The sequence below is a fragment of the Desmodus rotundus genome, chromosome 5 (genome assembly GCF_022682495.2).
Source record: "Desmodus rotundus isolate HL8 chromosome 5, HLdesRot8A.1, whole genome shotgun sequence".
Lineage (NCBI taxonomy): Eukaryota > Metazoa > Chordata > Mammalia > Chiroptera > Phyllostomidae > Desmodus > Desmodus rotundus.
This window is the reverse complement of record NC_071391.1, coordinates 81884480-81909171: the sequence shown is the minus strand read 5'-3', so window position 1 is coordinate 81909171 and position 24692 is coordinate 81884480. Positions and strand designations below refer to the sequence as shown.

The following is a 24692-nucleotide window of genomic DNA, read 5'->3' as shown; positions in this document are numbered from 1 at the left end:
CTTATTATATGAAATGTTAAAGGGACTTATTTAAGAAAGTGATAAAAACTATGAACAGTAAAATGACAACAAACCCACAACTATCAACAACTGAACCTAAAAAAAAAAAAACCCAAAACTAAGCAAACAACTAGAACAGGAAGAGAATCACAGAAATGGAGATCACATGGGGGGTTATCAGTGGAGAGGGGGAGGGGCCAGAAATGGGGGAAGGATACAGGGAATAAGAAGCATAAATGGTAGGTACAAAATAGACAGAGGGAGGTGAAGAATAGCATAGGAAATGGAGAAGCCAGAACTTATATGTGTGACCCATAGACATGAACTAAGGGGGAGAATGCTGGTGGAAGGTGGGGTGTAGGGTGGAGGGGAATAAAGGGGGGAAATGGGATAACTGTAATTGCATAACCAATAAAATATATTGAAAAACTGGCAAAAATATTATTCTCTGTTATGTTTTGTCACCCAATATTTTAATATACATTTATGTGATTCATACATGAATATTACAGATATTTTTTTAAAGAGTTTATTTTTAGAGAGAGGGGAAGGGAAGGAGAGAGGATGAGAAACATCAATGTGTGGTTGCCTCTTGCGCGCCCCCTGCTGGGACCTGGCCTGCAAGCCAGGCACGTGCCCTGACTGGGAATCGAATCACCACCCTTTGGTTCATTGGCCCATGCTCAAGCCACTGAGGTACACCAGCCAGAGCAATATTACAGATATTTAAAAAAATCCTTTTATCAGCTTCAATGGATATTGTCTTGACATATTTAATGCCATTTAATCATGAAGACTGAAATGAGATCACCATTTTTTCTAGATCTAAAAAAACAAAAAGAGAACATGTGAAGTTATTTTTATATAAAGACAACCCATAGAATGCATAAAAATAGTTCCAGAATAAAGAATTCATATCAATTACATAGGCAATGCAATAATAAAATGGGCAAAATATCTGAACAGACATTTCTCAAGAGAGGCCATTCAAATAATGTACAAATACGTGAAAGATGATCAGTTTCACTGACCACTAGGAAAGTGCAGATTAAAGCCACATCCAAGAAGAATGGGTAAAATAGGAAAAGATCAAAGATACTAAGCTCTGGTAAAGATGGAGAATGACCAGAACTCGTATTGATTGCTGGTGGCAGTATATATTTATACAATCACTTTGGAAGTCTGATTTGTAGTATCTATTAAAGCTGAATATCTCCAATATTTGTTGTTTTTAAAATATGTAACATTTTAAATGCTTATGATTAAGAAAAACCTTTTATAAAACAGCAGCATATATCATTATGGTATAGAAGAAGAAACCCTGAATTAGAAGGCAGTGAACCCAAGTTCTAACTACTTTTTGTTTTCTTCCAGCTGGTTGAACTGGGCAAGCCTGAGACTCCATTTCTGCCCTCTGGGATTAATACTTTACCCGCCTGAGGGCAGAGGGGTAAACTCTAATTGCTTGGGTCCTTCTAACTCTTAAATCTAGGACCCACCATCTGTTGGTACTGTCAAGCTCTTAAAGTGCTGACGATCTCACTTCTTCATGCCACCATTTATTTCCATCCTTTGCTCTGCTTACATGGTCAATTATAAATATGGCACCAAATACACAACAACAACTTTCAATGTATGTAGCTGAGTACAATCTCAATGCTGTAGCTCATAAAGGTACTCACCTTCTCTTTACCCCCAAAATGATCTCTTGGTTTTCTTGGGGTTTGTTGTTCTGCAGCAAGGATGCTTTTCAGGAAATGTTCCATATTGGTGAAGAGGAGAAGATCTTCGTTTTTCTTAATATACTGTAGAGAGTGTGGAGGACAGTCCTTAATACTTTTGCTCCTATTTCTTTTAAGTACTTTTGGATCTTAGCCAGAATGTGGACCTGCTAGTACCATATATAGTTCTGCTTTTAAAATAAAACAAGACTTCTTTATAAGTGGTTGCTGGCAGAGGACTAACATTCCAGCTCCACAACTATTGCTATCTTGGCAAGTTGTTTCTATACTTCTAAGACTTGGTTTCCTCATCTGTAAGTTATGTATAAAAGTAATGCCTACATTCTAACAGCGTGGGGAAGATGAAATGAGATGATGTATGTAAACCTCTTAGCAGAATCTCTGGCAAGTGGCAAGGGTATAATAAATGTTTGCTATTATCTGCCTTGTAGTTAGCTCTGGTAGGTTGGAATGTGAATATTTAGCATTAGGATCCATATAAATCTATTTATTCATTAACATAGTAAGTATATCAAAACCTACTATGAGCTCGGTACATGGGCTTAACGTATCAGGAAAGAGAACAAACGTCTCTGCTCTTGTGGAGCTTACATTCCAGAGGGGAAGAAAAGTAATAGGCAACAAGCATACGTAAGTAAATTATGTAGTATGTTAGGAAGTGATACAGAAAAAAGTAGAGCAGTGTAAGGGAAAGCTGATGAACACAGGATAAAGGGGACTTGAAATTAAGGTAGGCTTGTCAGAGGAGGCCTCACTGAGAAGGTGAACAAAGACGTGAGGGAGGTAAGGGGCAGGCATGCTCCAACTCCTTAGACCAGGTGTTCTCAGCCTCAGCACTATTGACATTTTGGGATGGATAGTTTTTCTTGTTGTTGTGGGGGCTATCCCCTGCACTGTGGCTGTATGCCAGGCCTCTACCCACTAGGTGACAGTAGCAGCTCCCTCTTCAGAGTCAGGACAATCAAAATGTCTCCAGACATTTCCCAGTGTCCTGTGGGGGAAACATCACTCCTGGTTAAGGACCACTGCCTTAAAGGAAAGAGTGTTGCAGGCAGAGGGAACCCTTAAGAGGGGAGTGAGGATCCCTGGTGTATCTGAAGAATAGCAAGGAAGAAAGTGTGGCTGTAGTTGAGTGAATAAGGGGAAGAGTAGTCAGTGAGGGGGTGGGAGACAAGGGGACTGGGCTTTTTTGGCTTTACTATAAGCAAAATGGGGAGCTACAGTAGGATTTTGAGCAGATCTGATTTTTGTTTTACAAGAATTACTCTGACTACTGTATTAAGAATAGGCTGGGGAGAACCAAGATGGTGGCGTAGGTAGACACACTGCGCCTCCTCGCACAACCAGAACTGACAGAAAATCAAACAGCAAGGAAGTCCGACACCAAGGAGATAAAAAATAAACATTCATCCAGACCAGTAGGAGGGGCAGAGACAGGTAGCCGGGATGGAGAGGACTCACGTTGCCATCACAGGACCAAGACTTGAGGGGTGTGGTATGAACGGGGCAGGCAGTCTGACCACTAGCAGACCCTGCGGCCCCACATTCGCACACAGATAAACTGATAGGGCCGGACTCAGAGTGGCGGAGAACGGGGCAGGCAGAGCGGCGGGTAGCACCCTGCAGCCCCACATTTGCGCATAGATAAACCAGATGAACGGCGGGGAGCGAAGCAGACCATGTAACCCAGGGCTCCAGCGTGGGGAAATAAGGCCTCAAACCTCTGAGTGAAAACACCCGTGGGGTTTGGGGCAGCAGCAGGAGAAACTCCCAGCCTCACAGGAGAGGTCACTGGAGAGACCCACAGGGGCCTAGAGCGTGCACAAGCCCACCCACTCGGGAATCAGCACCAGAGGGGCCCAATTTGATTGTGGGTAACAGAGGGAGTGACTAAAATCTGGCAGAGAGTGGAGTGAGCAACATTGCTCCCTCTCGGCCCCTCCCCCACATACAGCATCACAGCCCAGCTACCAGCGTTACCCTGCCCAGGGGAACACATAAAGCTCTGCCCCTTTAAGTAACAGAAGCACCAAGACAAAAAAAAAAAAATGGCCCAAATGACAGAACACTTCAAAGCTCCAGAAATAATTCAACTAAGCAGCGAACAGATAGCCAACCTATCAGATGCACAGTTCAAAACACTGGTAATCAAGAAGCTCACAGAATTGGTTGAATTTGGTCAAAAACTAAATGAAAAAATGAAGGCTATGCTAAGAGAGACAAAGGAAAATGTACAGGGAACCAATAGTGAGGCGAAGGAAACTGGGACTCAAATCAACGGTGTGGACGAGAAGGAAGAAAGAAACATTCAACCAGAAAAGAATGAAGAAACCAGAATTCGGAAAAATGAGGAGAGGCTTAGGAACTTCCAGGACATCTTGAAACGTTCCAACATCCGAATTATAGGGGTGCCAGAAGGAGAAGAGGAAGAACAAAAAATTGAAAACTTACTTGAACAAATAATGAAGGTAAACTTCCCTAATCTAGCAAAGGAAATAGACTTCCAGGAAGTCCAGGAAGCTCAGAGAGTCCCAAAGAAGTTGGACCCAAGGAGGAACACACCAAGGCACATCATAATTACATTCCCCAAGATTAAGCAGAAGGAGAGAATCTTAGAAGCAGCTAGAGAAAAAGACACAGTTACCTACAAAGGGGTTCCCATAAGACTGTCAGCTGATTTCTCCAAAGAGACCTTACAGGCAAGAAGGGGCTGGAAAGAAGTATTCCAAGTCATGAAAGGCAAGGACCTACATCCAAGATTTCTCTATCCAGCAAAGCTATCATTTAGAATGGAAGGGAAGATAAAGTGCTTCTCAGATAAGGTCAAGTTAAAGGAGTTCATCATCACCAAGCCCTTATTATATGAAATGTTAAAGGGACTTATCTAAGAAAAAGAAGATAAAAAATATGAACAGTAAAAATGACAGCAAACTCACAGTTATTAACAACCACACCTAAAACAAAAACAAAAGCAAACTAAGCAAACTAGAACAGGAATGGAACCACAGAAATGGAGATCACATGGAGGGTTATCAACAGGGGAGTGGGAGGGGGAGAGAGGGGGGAAAGGTACAGAGAATAAGTAGCATAGGTGATAGGTGGAAAATAGGGGGAGGGTAAGAATAGTGTAGGAAATGTAGAAGCCAAAGAACTTACAAGTATGACCCATGGACATGAACTATAGGGGGGGAATGTGGGAGGGAGGGGGAGAGCAGGATGGAGTGGAGTGAGTGGGGGGAAATGGGACAACTGTAATAGCATAATCAATAAATATATTTTAAAAAAAAGAGAATAGGCTGAAGAGACAAGGCTGGACTCAGGGAGAACAGGTAGTATTATAGTAATACAGACAGATGAAGGTGGATTGTGCCAGGCTAGTAACAGTGTTGGCAAGGAGAAGTGTTCAGATTCTGCATGTATTCTGAAGGTAGGGCAACAGGGCTCCTGGTGGGTTGGTTGTGGGATGTATACAACAGAGAGAGACAGAGGTTTCAAGGAATACATTGACCTGAAAAACCATAAGAATAGAGTTTCTGTTAACTGAGACAAATAACCACAGGGGAGGGGGGAGGGGACATTGGGGGGAAAAGTTTTCAGGAACTACTATAAAGGACACATGGACGAAACCAAGGGGGAGAGTGGAAGCAAGGGAGGGAGGTGGGTTTGGCTGGGGTTGGGGGGAGTGGTGGATGGAAAATGCAGACAAATGTAATTGAACAACAATAAAATAATTTTAAAAAAAGGTTTTGAGTGGAGCAGATTTAGAAATAAGATAAGTTTGGGGCACATTGAGGTTGAGATACTTGTTGGATGTCCGCGTGCAAATGGCTAGTAAGCATTTGGAAATATGAGTGAGCTAGAAAGTTGGGATGGGGCTGGAAATAAAAACTGGAGAGTCATTGACCTATGGATGGGATTTCAAGCTGAAGGCTAGATGAGATCCCTTAGGGGAATGAATATAGGCAGAGAAGAGAAGAGGACAGGACATAACCCTGGCCCTCCAACGTTAAGAGGCCAGGGGGAAGAGGAGGGATCAGGAAAGGAGACTGAGAGGGAACAGCCAGAGAGGTAGGAGGAAAAGCAGAAGAGGCCTGGTGAAGAAAATGTATCGGGTGAAAGTGATCAGATGTGTCAAGTGCTGTTGTTAGATGAGGACAGAGAACTGACCATTCTCTGTGACTCGTGGGAGTGACGGTGTAACAGAATCCATGATCTGGGTGACCAGCAACGCCATCAACATCGACAAGCACAGAATAAATTTCTGACTCAGTAACTGACGGAGATTTTGTTATACACAAATATATGTGGAACATTTGCGTAGGAGTCAGGAGATGTAGAACCTAGATCTACCACTACAACAGCTTCATGATTTGGGGAAAGTTGCTGAATCTCTCCTTTAGTCTGAAATGTGACTAAAAATATGTTATGTTACCGATTTTCCAGGTTTTCTGGTTGGGTCAAATGAGACAATATACGTAAAAGTGCCTTGAAATTTATAAATTTTTGTATAAATAATCAATAAAGATATGTTCTTGTTTATAACTCTAGAATGAATTGACCTTTAATGAAGGATTATATTTTTAAAATCAGATTTAAATTTTATATTTCATTTTTAATAGTTAAAAATAGTTAAAAAGCTGAGATGATATCTTCATAAAAGTACTTTAAATAACAGTATTAAGAATACCATTGTGCAGTTTGCATAGAAAACAGCACACACTATAATTTTGGGTAAATAGGTTATACTTGTGCATTTGAATTTAGTCTCTGAATCTCTGACTTTTACAGGTAGAATTCTATTTACTGATAATGTGTTAGTGGGACATAGTTAAGTAACTGGAGCCATGTTTGCAATCAATCCCTATGCACGATTCAAAGAGCCAGGTACCCACTGTCTTCCCTGTAGAATACAGGACTTAAAAAATATTGTCAGATGTGGTTTGAGGAGCAGGCTGAGTGTCAAGGCAGTGTACTGCCTAGGGAGGCCAGAAGTATTTGAAAAGGTCGTGCGCTGAGCCCTTTACTCTATGATGAAGTCAGTTTTAATCAAGACTGTGTGCTGTACAAGTTAAAATCAGTTACCTCTTCTGATGACTCTGGCTCCAAGTGAGACTCATGCTTCCTTTCTATGAGTTTAGAAAGAAGATCACTTTCTCTTTCAGAGATGGCCTGCTCTCCCAGAAGAATCGCACTGATGCTTTGGTCCATCTCACTGTCCCAGGAAACTGCTGACATTTGCAGTGTGGTAGAGAATGCTTCCCTGAAATAGGCCTTCAACCCCTGATCAAGGAGAAGGTGAGGGGGGCAGTTCAGTACTGCTTCTAGGCCATTGCTATTAAAACTTAAAATAATAGTTGAAAGAAAAATGGGGTTTGGAATTTTTCATCTTGTCTTCACCATGGGTTACTATTGTCACTTGCAATTGTGGTGAGGGTTATGTGTTGACAATGAAATAGCCACAGAAAGCTGTCCTCATAGGAAGACAGCTTCTCTCCAGACTTCGTGCAGAGTGGTGAGTGCCTTTCGTCAGATGCTGCCACAGGAAATTTGTTCGTGAAAATCTTTTTGGCTTGGCAGTAGGAATCAAAGCCCACCAATAGGACTTCAGTAGATTTGAAATGTTGCAAAGCTTATAGCATTTATTATCCTGGGAAATGGAGTCTGAGTCACAGAGAAAGAGGAGCAAAAAGCCCTGTGCACGTTATGAATACCTTGTAAAATGACCTCAGAAAGGCAGGACTGGAGTCCTGGTGGAAGTCCTCGGCAGTGATGTGGGCCAGGCAGTGAATCAGCAGTAGAATGAAGCTTCCCACAGATGCCAAACACTCTCTCTTAACAAACAATGTGTTTTCATCATTCTGAGTAGAGAAAATACCCAAACACAGAGATATCAACCTCAGGGAACATTTCCACTGCCTCTGTTTCTCTAGTTTTATGTAGTCTGAAATAACTTTTGAAATCATAAAGTCAGAGACTCCTGGGCTTAATGGTAATTCCTGAAGTGAATATTCAGAAGACAAAGGAAAAATTATTTTCAGCTCAACTCTCTGAATAAATCATTTTATCTGCTGTCTCCCAAATTTTCTTTTACTTAATCCATCTTATAGAAAACAAACTATTGGAAATTCAGAGCAAAATTACTCAAGTATCTCTTGTTTTTTTTTTTTTTTTTAATCAGTGTCCTCTAGTCACTACTTCCTTATGCAATGGTTCTCAAACTTCAGTGTGAGTAAGAATCACATGGTCTGAGAGTGATTCTATTCTTGGAGCCCATCCCAGAATTTTTGGTTCTGTGGGCTTTAGCTGGGGCCTTGGCATTTCCATTTTTACCAAGCTCCCCAAGTGGTTGATGCAGGAGGCCTAAGGACCACAGTTTGAGGATCATTGTCTTGCAGGGCCCTCAGGCTCTTTTTGTCTTTTGTGCCCATATTGTAGTCAGGTTCTCCTAAAGGATTTGAAATAACTCCCTCATTCATTCTTTTAAGAGGCAGTAGGTTGCATGGAAAAGCCTTAGGTGGTTTGGAGTCAAGACAGTCTGAGATCTGTCCCTGATCCGCTGTGAGTGGCAGCAGACTAGCAATTAAAAAGCTAGTTTGGGTCAAATATACCTGGCCTTAAGTTTCAACTCTTGCTGACACTGTGGACAAGTTCTGGGCCTTAGTTTCCAAATTCATGACGTGTATGTAATAAGAGTACCCACCCCTGAGGGGTGACTTGCTATAAGTTGTGAATGCGGTAATGCATGTAGGCACATGGCCAATTGCATGGCACACAACACTCAGGAAACCCCATCGGTACAATGGAATTCAAGTCTCGCCTACGTCAGAGACAGCTTTGAGGATCACAAGAAGTAGTGCCTGGAGAGCACCAGACATGAATAGGTTGGGATCTTACTAAGTCCCCTAACAACCTACTAATCAAACATAAGCCATTTCCTAGTCCTCTAACACTGATTAGCAGTTCCTCCTCTCACAATCCTCATTTACCAATGTTGTCATCAGTGTTTAAGGTCTGTATACACCGGCTTAGCATTTACACCAATGCACTGCCAATCTGCACCTTTGATTAACTACCAGGACAGGAACAATTTAGATCCCTTTATGTGGGAAGGTGCTGATTGTGCATGATTACCTGAAGTTGGAACCATGAATCTTACGGGAAACATGCGGCTGGAACCACTGGCTTTAACGATGATAGAGATTCATTAATAGGCACAAAGCCATTAGGATTCCCTGGGCATAAGCCAGGATATATTCAATTCAGTGATTAGAGAAAGCTCTTAGTGGTGACATTTATTATGCCTTAGCTAAATGACTTATTACTAAGGGAGAATGCAATATGTCAAAACTTGAGAGAGAAAATGTTTTATAAATTTTTTTCTCTGTCTTTACACTATACCCTAGAATTCTAAAACCCTACATCTGGGACTCAATTTGCAGCACCTGATAGAAGAAGGAACCTTGGAAGGCATTGTCTGAGGCTTCCATGGCAGGAAGGCGAGAAGCAATCTGCAGGGTGACTTCTGGAGTCTGAAAAGAATAAAAGGCAGAAGAAACAAAAATAAAACCCATCATTTTGCTAAAAAGTTCTCATGCAGTTCAGCTACATAACACCACCAAATCAATAGGAAGTAGATACATTGAACATCAATTTAAATTGTAACAGGATAAGTCGATTCAGTATACACGATATGAAAGCGGAAATAATATTTAACTATGTGTTAGATATTTACACTAACTACAAGAATTAGTTTACTACTTTTGTAGGTAGAGGTCGGCTAGAACGGCATCAGGGCTCTCAGACCATGATGCCTGGATTCTAACCTGGCTCTAACCTTTTGGTTGTGTGATCTTGGGTAGGTTTACTCAACCACTCTGTATCTTTCCCCCTCAACTTAAAAATGAGAAAAAATAATAGTATCAATATCTATGTCATGGAGTTTTTTGTGAAGATGAAAAGAATTAATTCATGCAAATCATTAGAACACTTTCTGGCATGTGCAGAGTGCTTAATTTATTGCATTACTAATATCATTTGAGAGATTAGACTTTAGATTGGTAAAATAACTCCTATCTCTCTTGAAGGAGAGACTAGAAAATTCCCTGCTCTAGGTGCTTAATCCTAAGGAATATCCATCACCTCAAATCCTTCTTCCTGGTCACCCTGGCTTTCTTGGCTCTGATGGTGACTGCTCCACAGAGAGGCCAGAAACCACACTTACATGAAGCTGGGGGATGAGGAGGTGCAGGATAGAGAGGCCATACTGGTAAACCACAAACTCCCTGGCAGAAAGGTCCATGGGCTGCACAGTTATCAGCTCTTCCTTTTGCATTATCTCAGGTTTTGGAAGATCTTGCAAAGGGCGTTTTGGGGCTATAGAGATCAAGAGAAATCAGCAATGATTTCACTGACTTCTATACAGTAATGATATACTAACAACAATGACCACAACCCTGTTCAGCTTGGGAAAAGTTCTATGTCCGTCCACCCATTCGTCCAACCACCCGCCCATCATCCTATAGTACATGTGCACTGTAACTCAGGCTCTCCCACCCATCTCCATGGAAAGGTGGTTGAGTCTCGTTCAATAGGAGCAGAGGAGCCAGAACAACAGAGTGAAGGTTCCAAAAAAGTGGGAACAGATTTTCTTCAATTTCATAGGGTTGTTTGGGGCATTAAAGGTACTGCATTCAGAACAGCGTCTGGTGCACAGCAAGTACGCAGTAAACGTTCGCGGTATTGGCAGTCGTCTCCACAAAAGTGTCTCCTATGGGCCTTGGTCCTTAAACATTTTTTGTTGTCATTTTGTTTTTGAGAGGACAATGACAAAAGGCTTGGGTAGCATGGCATAGGAAACAATGACGAACGATGAATCAGAAGACGTGAGTTTAGGTCTAGGTTCTGTAAGACCCTGGGGAAGCCACTTAACTTCTTTGAACATCAGTTCTCTTATCTACTTAAAAACATAAGTTAATAACCTTACACTGTCTTACAAGGCTTCTGAGAGTAAACAAGACAGTGTATTTAAAATTGTTTTAAACATAATAAAGTCACTGTAATTGTAAGACAAAGAAGGTTGAAGTGGTGGTGGGAGCTCTCGAAGGAGAGGCTATCTCTATGCCCATCCTCTTACTAGTTTCCTCCACAGGTTGACAGAATTAATTCCAAGATTGGTCATGTTCTGGGGACAGCAAACTCTTTCAGTAAAGAGTCAGAGAGTAAATACATTAGGCTGTGCCAGCCAAGAGGCAAAATTGGGGTTTTTTGTTCCCTATCATTATGTCACCTCATTACCCTATAAAACCTTCCCCCACTTCTCTGATACAGAGTGATCTGCCTTCCTGGGAACTCACCAGAATACGGGGTCGGCATCTCCCTTTTGGCACAGCCTTTATAGTGTTGGACAGTTTTTCCTATGGGGAAGCAGGTTGAGAGCACAGGCTCTGGGGTAAGACTCCTTGGGATTAAATTCCAGCTAAACTCCTCAATAGCAATACAATTTTGACTATGCTCGAGTTATTCAGAAACTTCATTTTTCTTATCTGTAAAATGGTTAATAGTACCCAGTTCACTGGGTTGTTGTAAAGATTAAATGTGCTAACATATCCAAAGATATAGAATAGCACGTGGCATGTTGTACAGCACTCCATAGAAATGTTATTCTTCTTTTGACTTTTTTGTTTTGCAATTATGTACAAATGTGAAACCATTTTTAGCTTGTGGGACATACAAAAAACCGATAGCAGTCTGGAGTTGGCCTGTGGGTCATAGTTTGCTGACCCCTGGTCAAGTTCAAGGATGTCCATGGAGCTGTGCTTAGTAGTAGCCTGCATCATAGTCAACTGAAAGGAATGTACTCATTTTCTATTACTCCTCTTTTACTTGAGAGATGGGTGAGTTGGAATAGGCCTGACTCTCCAGGGCAGGCCAGCCACATTCTGGTTTGACTCAGAATTCCAAAGGGTACTCTTGGTAATGGGATCTGAGGCCCATTTGGGGGACAAGGTCTTCTCTCTCTTTGTCTCCTTTTTCTTTATCCCTGTGTCTCACATTTTTTTTTTTTACATTAATTCCTTGTGACATGTGGCTAACTGGAATGGGATAAAATCCCAAAATTCAGATTTAGTGTTTATTAGGGCTGTAAAGGGCCTTTAGGAATTCCCTTTGGAGAATCGGACAAATTATTATTACAGTGGACTTTAATTCCCATTTGTTATTCCTTATATGAAAAAGTCCCTTGGGAATCTTAGGGTGGGGTGGGGATAATGGGATGATTGTCAAGGCAGGATTCTGGTGGTCCTAGTCCCTGGGGGTTACACCACTGACTACCTTCAGTGTGCCACAATATCTCCAAGTGGGCTACCAGGAAAAGGTGGTCACCTAGTTTGTGATGCACTTGTCCTTGCAGTTCAGCTCCCTCACTGTAGGCTTGGGGTTGGATGTCTAGTTTCTTGAGGATAGGAAAGAGGGGTAAGGTCAACATGATGTCAGCCTTATCTGCATCTGAACAGAGGGGAAGAAAATAACTGTTAAAGTAAGGGCATAGAACTGTGGCCAAAGTCTAGAAGAGCCAGACATGGCATCAGGTGCGACAGACAGTCTCTGAGATGGCCCTCATGATCCCCCCATGTGCATCCATGCCCCTGTGTAATCCCTCCACCTTGAGTGTGGGTTGGATCTGGTGGTTCACTTCTAATGAATAGAGTAAGACAAGGGTGATAAGATCAGTATACAAGACTGTGGCTTCCTTATTTTTTTATTTTCTTTTGCCCTTTCTCATTTGCTTGCTCTTAAGGAAGGCAACTGCCATGTTGTGAACTGCCCTGTGAAGTCCATGTGGCAAGGAATTGATGTCTCTGGCCAACAGCCAGTGAGTACTTGAGGTCTGCCAATAGCCACAGGAGTGAACTTGGACTCCCCAGTTAAACCTTGAGATGACTTGCAGCCCTGGTCCAACCCCTTGATGTAGCCTGTATGAGACCCTGAGCTACAGGCTCCCACTAAACTGCACCTAGATTGTTGAGCCACAGAAACAGTGAGGTAATAAATATTTGTTGTTTTAAGCCACAGAATTTTGGATTAGTCTTTTATGCAGCAACGTATAACTAATACATTGGATTTCTCTATGTTCTTCTTAAAGAACTACCTTGGCCATGCTCTTATGGTGCCTGACGCCTGAATTGTAGTATTAAAAGTTATCAAAACATAACCAAGACTGGCAGCAGAAGGGCACGTGGGGCTAGCAATCAGCCTTACCTGCTCCTGGCCCCCGGTCCTCCAGCCTGAGGCCTTGGCCTCGAGCTCCCACTAACGCTGCAGTGAGCCTCTTCAGGAATGGGATCAACAGTGAGCAGGCAGCTGCCTGGTCCCTGAGAGAAGTGGTGACTGATCCATAAAACCTGTTTCCAGGGTAATTCTCCAAACACACAGGGTCTCCTGAGGCAACAATCTAGGATGCAATAGAATTGAGTTCCATGCTTGGTTTGTGGGATGGCTCCCAACAAAGCCATCCCACATGACTTCATTGGGAGCTTCCCTCTGAAACCCCCATCAGAGATGGACATGCAGATCTCTTGGGCCATGCGCAGACGTCAGTACCTGGGTGTGCAAGAGCTGGAGGCGGCTCAGCTCCCGTTGGTACTGCAACTGACCGAGGGCCCTATCCAGGAAGCTCTGTCTCTCCCTCACCACCGCCTGAAACTCATCAGAGAGATGCTGAGCCACCTAGAACTCAGGAAACATAATGCCCAAATTAAAATGGAACTTCTTTCTCTTTCTTCCTGCTCCCTTCCCAGGCCATCCACTGCCTCCCGGGCCTACCTATCCCTGAGTATTACACCACCCTGAAGAGCCACATCTGATTATGTGGGAAGTTGGGCTTTTTCCCCATGGGTCCTCTTGTTAGCCTGAGCCTCACCTTCCTGGGACGGTTCAAGACCTGTGGGCCCTGTTGTAGCCACATCTCCTTCTTCTGGCCCTGCAGGTGGCCAACTGCTTGTCTGAGCTTTTCTTCTGCCTGTCTTAAACTCTGCAGGACTTTCCACATGCTCAGAGACACCTGTGCCTCCTGTTCCCACTCCTCTCTGTCTACTGCAAGGACAGTAAAAAGGGCTGCATGGTAGTGACCACCTCTGGAGGTAGGGAGGAGAAGAAAAGACAGCAGTTTGTCGGTCAGGGGAGCCTGCCAGCTCAGTGCCAGAGCTGGGCTGGGAGCCGGGGAAAGTGAGTGCATTCCCAGGGCAGGAGGCACTCCTCACTGGGCAGCTGTGGATGGTAGCAACCCTCCCAGAAGGTTTCTGCTTTGGCAATCTGGGCCCAGGGGATGCTTTTGCACCTTGGGATAGCAGGCCCCGCTCTGGGCTGTTGTGCTCGCTCAGGGCTCTGGCTCTCCTCTGGGTCTCCTGCAGGCAGCGGGACTCCAGGGCCATGCAGGTGTCCTCTGCGGCCCTCAGCTACACAGGACAGGAAGCACAAAAGACTGGGCCATGGAAGGGAAGGCAGGAGCTCTGGGGTGGCTGAGTCATCTCATGTTGGCCCCTTCCCACTCCCCCCACCCCCCATCTTGCTGCAACACTCAGGTGTGACTGAAATCTAAGACCTGGAGCTCAGGAACCTTGGGACTTGTCTGTCCTGAGACGGGGTTCCATTTCTGTGGTCAGGGGAAGATGAGGGCTCTACATTTCCAAGAGAAAGGTATGCAGTCTGGGCTGACAGGTGGGTGGAGACTGTGAGGTGGTGCTTCTGGGACTCACCTGCTGCCTGGCATCTTTGCCTGGAGTGGAGAGGAGCTCCCGGCTCAAGTCCCCCAAGTGTTCCACTAGCTGCATCTCTTCCTGCTCCTGGTGGTGCCAGTACTGCTCCCGGGCTCTCAGCTCCCTCTCCAGGGTGTCCAGCTACCACATTCAGTTTGTTTAGTGCTCATAAGCTATTTCTCCTCACAGCCCCGTGTGATCTGGCTGAAGATCCCCAAAGCTGCTAAAGATATGAGTGTCCCCCACCCCAGGCATCCATGACTAAACTTGGTGAGGCAGTGGACTCATTTGTAAATGGAAAAATAATGATGCACCTTCTTCAAGCTCCCAGGCCCTCCCCACTTCCTTCTAACATCTGGACTCCCTATAGTCACCTGTCCCTTTGCTCTCTTCCCACCTTTTCCTTGAAAGGCCAGGTGAGACAGGCATGTGGCTGTGGGAAACAGTTCTCACCTCCTCACATGGCCCCTTCATTTTTATCTGTGAAACTGAGTTGGGGCTAGAATTTAACTTCCTTGGCTTCTCATGAGACCTTTTACAACATATCCATCTTTGTTTCTGAAGCTGCAATCAGACTGAGAATGTATGGGAGGACCCTACATCGTTTTCAGGTCCTGGAGATGTGCCAAGGGCTGAATTACTGCAACAATCTCCTGACGGGGCTTCCTGCTCCAGTCTGGCCCTGCTCGCATCCATCCTCTGCACCACTGCCAGAGGGAACTTTCTAGAATGCTGATTATTTGTGCACTTACGTAAGCACAGAAATGTCTGAGAGGAGGTGTGCCAACCTGTAGACAGAGACTGCATTTGTTGGGAGAGACAGGAGGAAAGGTGAGTGCCATCTGGCTCGTGAGCATGATGTGGGATGTTGATGGCAGATGGAGTAAAGAATGGGGAGAAAGGAGCTTTTGCTTCTTCATTTACATACTTTAAAAATGTAGTAGGATTGTGGACAATTTATTTTCTTTTTGTATTGTTCCATATTTTCCAAATTTAAAGGTCTTAAAAACATTCATATCTGATCCTATCCCAGGTCTACTTAGAACCCTTCAATACTTCCCATGGCTTTCACGAAAAGAGTCCTATCTCTTGGCCTCAGCTACACCCACAAGGTTGTTTCTGATTTGTTTCCTGCCTTCCTCATTGGCCTCACCTGCTGCCTTTGCCCTACACCTTCCTCATTCTCCCAGAACATCTGTGGTCTCACCCCTGCCACCTTGGCACATGCTGGTCCCTGAGGCCTTTCTCTGATGCCTTCTTCAAGTTTCTGCCCAACTGTTGCCTCTTTAGGGGACCTTCCTTGAATTCTCCTCCACGTGATCTATTTAGGTGACCCTCATCTGCACTCCCTTAATACCGCTGGAAACTGCAATCACAGAAAGAACCTATGGCCAGTCAGTTCCCTGGGGGTAGGAGCCCTGCTTGGCTGTCTTTCCATCTCAGCACCTAACAGTGCTAGAACACAGAAGACTCTCGATATGTAGTTAAGTGAGTAGAACAAACTTCTCCTACATACCAGCCCAGGGTCTCTCACTCCCCGAGGCAGGGCCTCCAGCACCTGGACAATGGGCACCACCACTCGGGTAGAAGGATCTGTGTGAGCTCCAATGACAGGACCAGGTTCCCCAGTCAGGGGGTCTATGGCTTGAGCCCCAATCGAGATTGGAACGAGACCTGTGGGATGCCAAGCCCACCACTGGCTTTAGTAGCCAGTGATGGGGTAAGAAGGAAGGGGCAGTTACTGGAAGAGAGAAACATGGCTGGGAGGGAGCTAAAGAAGCCCTCAGAGCTCCCTTTACCCTTTGAGGGGCTCTGAGCTGGATTGAAGTGCTTCCTGGTGGCCATAGACCCTCGAGGGGGGCTGTGTGCTGAGTTTCAGCAGTGCTGGTCTTTAAAAGGACCCAGTTTTCTCAGTGGGTAATTAATGACCTGGGATCCTTGGGTTCTGGAATCTCTGAATACTTTTATTTTGGATTGCAACAGCCCTAGCAGAAGCACCAGAATAACCCCATTCCTTGGCTCATGAGGGAAAGAACAGACTGGGTGTAGGCCCCCTGGGATTTACTGGGTTTTCTCTCCCAGGAATAAGTCACATTCCTAGGGCTTTCAGAGGCCCCAAGTTTCCTCCTACCTTTGCCAGTGGCATCTTCCATCGAACCTGCCAGGGGTGTGGCATCGGTAGCATTTCTATCACATTCCATGCCCAGGATGGGTACCATGAGCCCTGAGCCCTCAGGGTCTGGAATCTCCATCCCATACAGGACTGGGACCCACAGCTCTGTCCCAGGATAGCACATCATTCCTAACACAGGGGTCAGGGGCACAGGAAGGAGAAGTTGAGAGTTAAGTACCACATGGAGGGTCTGTCCAGGTTCAAAGGGCTACATCCCTGACCAGAGTGCCTTCCCGCCAATATTGCATTTGTTTCCTTTGGAGTCCAGCTTAGCAATTTAAATTCAGAGAGGAAGAACTGTATAGCATCAGGATTTGGGGGAAGCAGAGAACAATTTCTAGGCCACACTGAAAAGGTGAAAGAGAAGAGGACAAACATTCGTGAGCACCGACCATGTGCCAAAGAGCCTGACCTAAGAACTCCCTATAAATTATATTTTCTTTGGTCCCACACTCAACCTGTAAAGTATGTATTCTAATCTTCATTTTAACTATGGTGAAACAGAGGCAGAATGAGGTTTACTAACTTGCCCAAGGTCAAAGAGTTCATAGATAATGGGGAAGTTCTTCAAACTGATGTCAGTTCTGACCTGAAACCCTGGGTCTTTTTTTCACACCCAGGACAGACGAAAGTGTCTAGGTGGAGCTAGTGAGGTAAGCTCTGGGAAGGTGCCACTCCCACTTCCCGTCCCCAGCCTCCCTTGTGTTAGAGTGTGGGAGAGATGGAGGAGTTGGGTGGGCTCCTTTCCTGAGTTTGTTAATTGGAAGCTGAAGGCTGTTGCAGGAGTAAAAGTGAGGAGACAGTTGAGGACTCAGGAGACTCAGGCTTTAGGCCTGGCTACGGGACCGTGGCAACTCACTGACTCCCTGAAGTTCAGATTCCCCAATGTAAAATGGGTACCTGTTATTGTTTGGGGAGCCTACGGAATAAGAGAATATGCACTTTACAAACAAAGTGTAAGATTCAGTAACATTGTCAAGGGATTAAGTGACAGGGATACAGCCAAGTATTCATGGAGTCAGGGCATGGAGTCACTGAATTCCTTCTCTCTTCCCCTGTGTGGGCTATGGGTGTGCAGGGCTGCAGTCCTGTCCCTGAGCGTACAGGCTGGGGGTCACTGAAGCACCAGGTCGTTCTGGGCCTGGGACTTCAGGGCCTGTCAGCGTTCGGCCCAGGTCAACATGTACCTATTTTGCCGCCACTGGCCTCGATGCCATGTGCTGCCTCCAGCTGTCTCTCCAGTCTCTGAGCCTGCTGCAGGACATGGTGCAGGCTCAAGGCCAGTGCCTGTCTCATATCCTTGATGGCAGCTTCCAGAAGCTCCTGTGCTCTCGATACTGGCCTCTGCTGGCACCGCTGGAGCACTGCAATCACTTGCCTCTGGGCCACCAGCACATTGGCGTCCAGCAGGGCCTGTGACCCTCCCACATGGGGCACTGTCTGGCCTTCCTGTTGGGAAGCCCCCTGGAGCCGGACTGTCTTCCTGCTCAGTGGCTCCACAAAGTTGTCACCAGGCAGCATGAGGTTTCCTGAGGCATCTCGTAGCCCTCCCAGTGCCAGCACCTGACCTGAAAGTGGGAACCCAAGAGGTGGAGGTGGGAAGGGGATGCAACAGAGTTGCAGGCAGATGAAGCAGGAGGGAGAGCGAGGGCTTGTGGGCAGAGTGAGTGACAGAGGAGGGAGAGAGCAGAGGGACAGTACATGGTGGTGGCAGGAGGAGGAATGATGCCCACTCGTGGTTGAAAACATCCATTTACTTTTACAGCTGAACTAGCTCAGTTCTCTTTTTCCTGCCTGGGGCACTGTGCCTGAGATGAGGAAGGGCTGAGGGGAGCAGGGAAGGAGAGGGAAGGTGGGAATAAGAGCCAGACAGAGGATGGTGGATGGAAAGGTGGGGCCAGGGGGGGAGTTTGCAGCCTGGACCAGAATACCAGGGAGCTGCAAGGGGGAGACTGGGGAGCCAGGCCAGGCAGGGAGGAGAGGTGGGAGGACGGCACCGAGGGCTGCCAGGAGACCTGTGTTTTCATCCAGCCCGACTCCCAGGATTGGCGCGATGCCTCCTGTGACTGGATCCTCCATGGGGCCCCCCAGTTCTAGAGGGGCCAAGGTCTTGGTGAGGGGATTGCAGTATGTACCCCCAAGGGTGAGCCACTGCCTTGTTTGGGGGTTAAGAGTCACGGCCAGCACAGGCACCTCGATGCCGGTAATGGGGTCTGTCATGACAGCTCCAAGCTGTGAGGTCCTTCTAGGCTGCAGGACAGGCAGACAGGTGGCTGGAGGGGAGCCTGTGGCAGGACAGGTGGGATAGGGCACATAGGGGAGGATTGGAGCTTCTGATGTTCGGACACCACCTGGACAAGGAGACAGGGAGACGTCGATACCCTTGACATGCCAGCCTTCCCCCCTTGCCCTGCAGAGCAGGGACAGAGAGTGGCCTTGGGCGTCTGCTTTCTCCATCTAGCTACTCCCCGCAACATGGTGCCCTCTGCAGCAAGAACGTTACAGTGAAGGAGGGAGAGAAGGCGTTTGTTGCTCTGTTGGTCACCAAGCCCCACTGTGCAAGGAGAGAGCCCTGCTTCCTGTGCTGTGCCCCTAGGGATTCATTCCAGAGGGCCCCAGTGAGCCCTGGGTGCGGCTGGGGCTACTAAGTGGTCGGGGTCTTACCGGAACTGAAGTCAGTGGTGGGCACCAGGGTAGCTGCCTGCAGATCGTATCCCAGATTCCCGGCCTCGGGCAGCACCCGCCCAGTGTCAGGGTGGACAAAGTATCCAGAGGGTATGGACCCTCTGTGGCCACTGGCTGGAAGCATTGAGCATTTGGGGCCAGGGACCTTCAACTTGGTGATGGGATTCACACTGATGTCATCAGCACCCCCTTCAGGGCTTGCTGAAGCTGCAGGAAAGCAAAGGCCTGCTCAACAATCCCCCTCGCCCCACACACCCCCTGCCACATTCTGAGGCCAGTGAAGCAGGCCAGAGCTTGGATGATGACTGGGAGGAGTTGGCAAGAAGCCCACCACCGTCCCCATAGCAGGTGTTCCTGAAGGCAGGACTCCACATTTGACACATGACACTTGACACCATATTGCAAGCTGGCAGCAGCTGGAAAAGCCCTGGGAGATGGTGGTGTCAGATGTGATTGGGGAACTCCCTGAACTCAGCATGCCCACAGGGTGCCCCAGGGGATCCTTCTCTCATTCTCCCTTTCCAGGCAAGTCCAGCATTTCCAAATGTATTGGAAATGGCCTTTTGCATTCATCTGTCAAGCTTTTACTCTCAGGAAGTGTTACCTAGTATGTAAAGCTATAATTTGTGATGGTTTGATTTGTTTCCTTCTCTGTTCCTCCCATTTCTGAGGCTCCCTCTTCTGTAATACAGACACTCACCCAGAGTACTGCACAGGAAGCCCCTCCCAAACTTGGGGGTTTCCACTTTGTTTTGTCCTCCTCCTCCCTTCCTCTTCTGCAGTGTCTTGGGTGTGGAACTCCAGCTTTTGCAGGGCCTGTCACCCAGAATGCAGGGCCAGGTTTCCTGGGGCCCCTGGCTGAGGCTGAGCAGGGCTCACCTGGCTGCAGCAGCTCCGCCCCTATGCCTGTGCCCAGGACACCCCAGGCCTTCATGCGGTGGCCCTCCTGCAGCAGGGCCCAGGACAGGTGGCTCAGCACAGCATCCAGCTGAGGAATTTCCCTGCAGTGACATGGAGGAGGGCTCGTTAGGGAGAGGGGCGATGAGCAAAGTGCACTTTGCTGTGGTCAGTTCCAGGACCCCGTGAAACCACACTCTTTCCTCCCCTGCTGCAGATTTCCCTAAGCCTGACTCATTCACCAGGTACACACCCTTCTGGGTTCTGCTCAGCCTGGGAGGACTTCGCGGACCAGGAGTCTGTCTGTGCCTTCAGCAGCCGCTGAGCCGCCAGCAGCGCTGAGCAGAAAGAGGCCCACTGCTCCTGCCTGGCACAAAGGTCTTGGCGAAGGAGCTTCAGTTGGTGTCTAAGGCTTGCTGCGTACTCGCCAGCCAGGTGCCGCCTTCGCCTGGCCTCTTCCTCCGCAGCCCTGCCCGCTGCTTCAGCAGCCTGAGGTCAGAGACAACCCTGCAGGCTTACCTGCAGGGGCTACAGCCGCCAGCGACAGCAGTCTCCGGGAATGGACACCCAGCTTCTGTTGGGAACTCCAGAGCATTCTGGGCAGGCATGGGGGCAGTGGCAGAAGGGGAGAGAAACCCCCGGGGGGGGTGTGGGAGTGGGGCTAAAAACCCTGGTGGGGTCTGGGAGCTGGAACTGAGGGGAGAGGTGCTCAGGGGAAAAGCCTGGGCTTCAGTGAGGGCGGGGGAGTCACATTTGGGCACAGGGACCCATTGGGATGGCGTGAACACAGCCCGACCTGTTGACGTTTCTTCTCTGGGCTCCCCAGAGGCTGGTCAGTGGAGACGGGGGTGCCACGCTCAGCACTCCACAGCTGCCGGAGAGAGCGGGCTTCGTTCACAAGTTTGAGGCAGAGGAGTTTGAGCTGTGAGAGGGGACGGAGTAGCCACTGAACGCTTGAAGCCTCCACTTTCACTGCCTTGATCGCAGCGCCCCCTGCTGCCAATCTGTGGAAGGACTCCAGGGGACAAAACGCAGGAGACTCTTGGAAGGAATGAATGGCTGAAGACCAGCTGAGGCAGGTCCTGGCAAGTTCCTGCTTACACATTCTGCCTGGGGAACCCCCGGCCCAGTTTCCGTACTTGGACTTCTAGTGTGTTCTTTCTGCTCCCAACATCTACCACCTACTACTGCCTGAATCCGCTCACTCAGTTGAGCTACTGAGGACCAGGAATGGGGATCTGAAAAGACACTCCAGAAGCGGTGTTGATCTGAGGCCCTAGGTCTCATAAACTCTGTCTTAAATTTAATCTGAAGTCTATTCCCCCTCTCATACCCTCTCCTTTTTTTCTAATTCATTTAGGCTCCATGTCCCATGACCAAGTCTTCCAGAGGCGAATGTTTCCAGTCCTGCTTGCTCGTGGAGCTCCTCCACTTACCTCTTCCTTGGTCTGGCTGAGTCTGGTGGTCACTGACAGAGAATGCCTGAGCAGGATCTCATAGAAGGTTTCTGTGTCAAACCCCTCCAGGTCCACCTGGTCCTCGGCCTCCCAGCCTAGGCAGGGATGGCAAGCAGGATTATTCTCCTGAAATGCAAATATAAACTTCCCTACAGATCCTCAATGGTCTAGACAGTCTTGCTACTAAAAATGGGTCCTTGGATGAGCAGCTGTGGCTTTGTTGAGGAACTCATCAGAAGTGCAAAATTCCAGGCCCCATCCCAGCCCTATTGCAGTAGAAGATCCCTAGGTAATTTGCTATCACTCTGAGGTTTGGGACAAACAAATGAATTCCAGTGCTGGTACCTGAGGACTGTACTTTGAGTAGCAAGGGTAGAAGGTGAAACACCTCAGCATGACGTGCAATGTGCCCGACAATTCATTCCTTTAGGTGATACTGGTCACATTACTTTCCTTTTGGAAAGTTTGTATGTAGATGTCTCTATCCCTGTGACATTGTGCATTTTTAGAATCTGGCAGTGTCTGGCTCTCAATAAATATTTTAGCAAATGAATGATTAGAGAGGAATGGAAAAATAAGTAGCCTAGGAAGATGAACAAAGGAAGCAGAAGCTGTCTTTGGATGTGGGGGCCCCTCTGAGATTCTAGCCCAAGTCTGTCACTCACCATGACCTCCCTCAACCCTGGGAGTATCAGAGTCTTGGTGTGATCCGCCTCTCCTCACTGATGTCATGCCAGTTCTTGGAGAAGTGTAGGCATGCAGGTTGTATCCTTGCTGATGCTTCCTGAAGGTGGGGTGGGGAGCGGCCTTTCGGGCCCAGCTCAGGCTGTGACACTGAATCTACAGGGTACATAACAGGGCAATGTGAAGGAAAGGGGGGAGTGAGGGAGAAGCATCTTTTTTGAAGACTGAGAGGAGGAAGAGCCCTGCTCAGCTGTGGTTAGGGAGTGCCTCATCTTCTCTTGTTTGGCCCATTCTAACAGCCGATATATCTCTTTGTAGCCTTCTCCTCTCTAATTCATCTCAGTCTTCCACTTTATTGCTAGAGTAAAAATAAAAGTCTTACCAGGGTTTCTGCCTTACTCAAAGTTCTAATAGATCCACAATGCCTACAGGATAAAGTCCAAACTTCTTAGAGGGCCCACAAGACCTTCCATAATTTGGTCTCTTCCCCAGTTGCAACCCATTCCTATCCTTGCACCCTAAGCCGTGGTCTTGAGGGTCCATGCTTGGTTCCCTGAGCAGGTGAATGCTATGTCATGCTTCTGTGCCTTTGCTCATAACACTGCTTTTCTCTTCCCCACCCCTCCTCCCAAGTGCATTACCCTCTGCCTCCCACTCACCAATGCCTTTATTAGTATGGGGACTGCATTCATATATTCTCATATTTCAAGCCTCCTTCAGGGGTCACCTCTTCCAGAAAGTTTGTCCTGACCCCCCAGGGAGAACAGTCAACTCCCTCCTTTGTGCAACTGGGTCACTCTGGACACACTTTCACCATAGCTCTGTGGCACTTGCTGACATTTATTTGTATCCTTGTCTATATTCTCCCTACTTAACTTTGCCCACTGGAAGCCTAAGGCTATACCTTTGTCACTTTGGCATCTTAGCAACTATTATAATGCCTACTGCAAAAGGAGACAAAAGACCCATTTACATGGGATTGGAGAGGTAGCCTGGTATCTTGGTTAAGATGTCCCTTGTGCAGCTTTACTCACCAACAGACCCAGGCAGAGTCCCAAGAGCAGGACAATCTCTCCCAGGACTCCTGGCCAGTTAGACCTCTTCAGGGGGCTGGGAATCCTGGCGATGCCAGTTTGGATGAGATACCTGGGAGTCGTGGAGGCAAAGGGCCCTTCTCCGAAGCACTGGCCCCCTGGTGGGAGGGTGCGGACGTACTGTATGGAAAGAAGTCTGTTCAGCCTTTGTCCCACTGTCTGCTAGGGACTGGCCGTGGGATGGACTGGTAACCCAGGCTTGTCAACACTAACTGAATAGTCCAGATTTTTGTGCAGACCTGGGGGGAGCAGGAGCTGGGTTTTACCTGGGAAACGACTTCATGTCAGATAACTATCTATCTGGGGAGCTGTCTGCACATTCCCGGGCTAGGTCAGTACAGCCTCTTAGAATTTGTGCTAAAAGGCTGAGATACTAAATTTTGCATGTGACCTGGATCAGTGGTGGCATCATGAGCAGGTCACATGGGTAAAAGCCTGGGTAGACAGGAGGACTAAGTTGGCTGCGAGATAGGTAGGAGTGGAGTCCACTTCCCCCTGCACACGGGTGAAACACCTAGCCTACTTACTGAGGAACAAAGTGACCAGCCAACAGTACCCCAGCATATATGAAGATAGGCGACCAACAAGTATAGAGGACACTGAAAAATCAGACAGTAAGGAGAGTGCTTCAGGACAATAAGGTCCCTGGGAGCAGCCCAGGGACCAGGGCGACTGCAGTCCCAGGCCCAGAGCCCACCGGGTCTGCTGCAGGACTCTTGGGAGAGAGCTAGGTTAACGGCTCCCTCCCATGCCAAACAAGGCTTGAGCAGCACCCAGAGAGACCTGGTTGCATGAAGTTGCAGGGAGGGGAGTAAGGATGAAGTGGTAAACCCACAGAGACTGTGAGCAGCAGCTGGGGAGAGTTGAGAGTTGGGCTGTGTTGGGCCCTGACCCGGACAGTCCCCAGTCTAGCTGGAGAGGTGGGTTGTGTGAGAGGACAGGCCCTTCCTTGTATCAAGCAGCAGGATTGAGCAGGAGGAATTTCTCAAAAGAGAAAGTGAAAAAAAGACACTCAGCGGCAGTTTGGGGAATTCTGCAGCAGCCACTCCAGCCTCCTCCCTATCCAGCTCCTGCAGTGGTGTGGAAGGCCCTGAGCCCACACCCGAGGCCCTGGGGAGAGTGCGTACCTCGGAGGGCCCTGAGCCCACGGAAGGCCCTGTGCTCGCACCCGAAGACCCGAGGAGAGCGTGCACCCAAACCTGAGGGAC

General features: G+C 47.4%; 1 protein-coding gene across 1 annotated transcript; it reads right to left on the bottom strand.

Moving 5' to 3' along the window:
• Positions 1-672: 672 nt before the first annotated feature.
• LOC123480797 (uncharacterized) lies at positions 673-18366 on the bottom strand. The gene is made up of 15 exons (XM_045203975.2): positions 17855-18366; positions 16626-16796; positions 16011-16168; positions 14495-14635; positions 14077-14194; positions 13660-13832; positions 13341-13466; positions 12999-13191; positions 12123-12245; positions 9964-10115; positions 9185-9271; positions 7454-7600; positions 6825-7022; positions 1683-1805; positions 673-825 (listed from the first exon to the last, which is right to left on the bottom strand). Exons 1-15 carry the CDS (start codon positions 18186-18188, stop codon positions 820-822), a joined length of 2250 nt encoding a protein of 749 aa, XP_045059910.2. The 5' UTR covers positions 18189-18366; the 3' UTR covers positions 673-819.
• Between the last annotated feature and the right edge of the window lie 6326 nt (positions 18367-24692).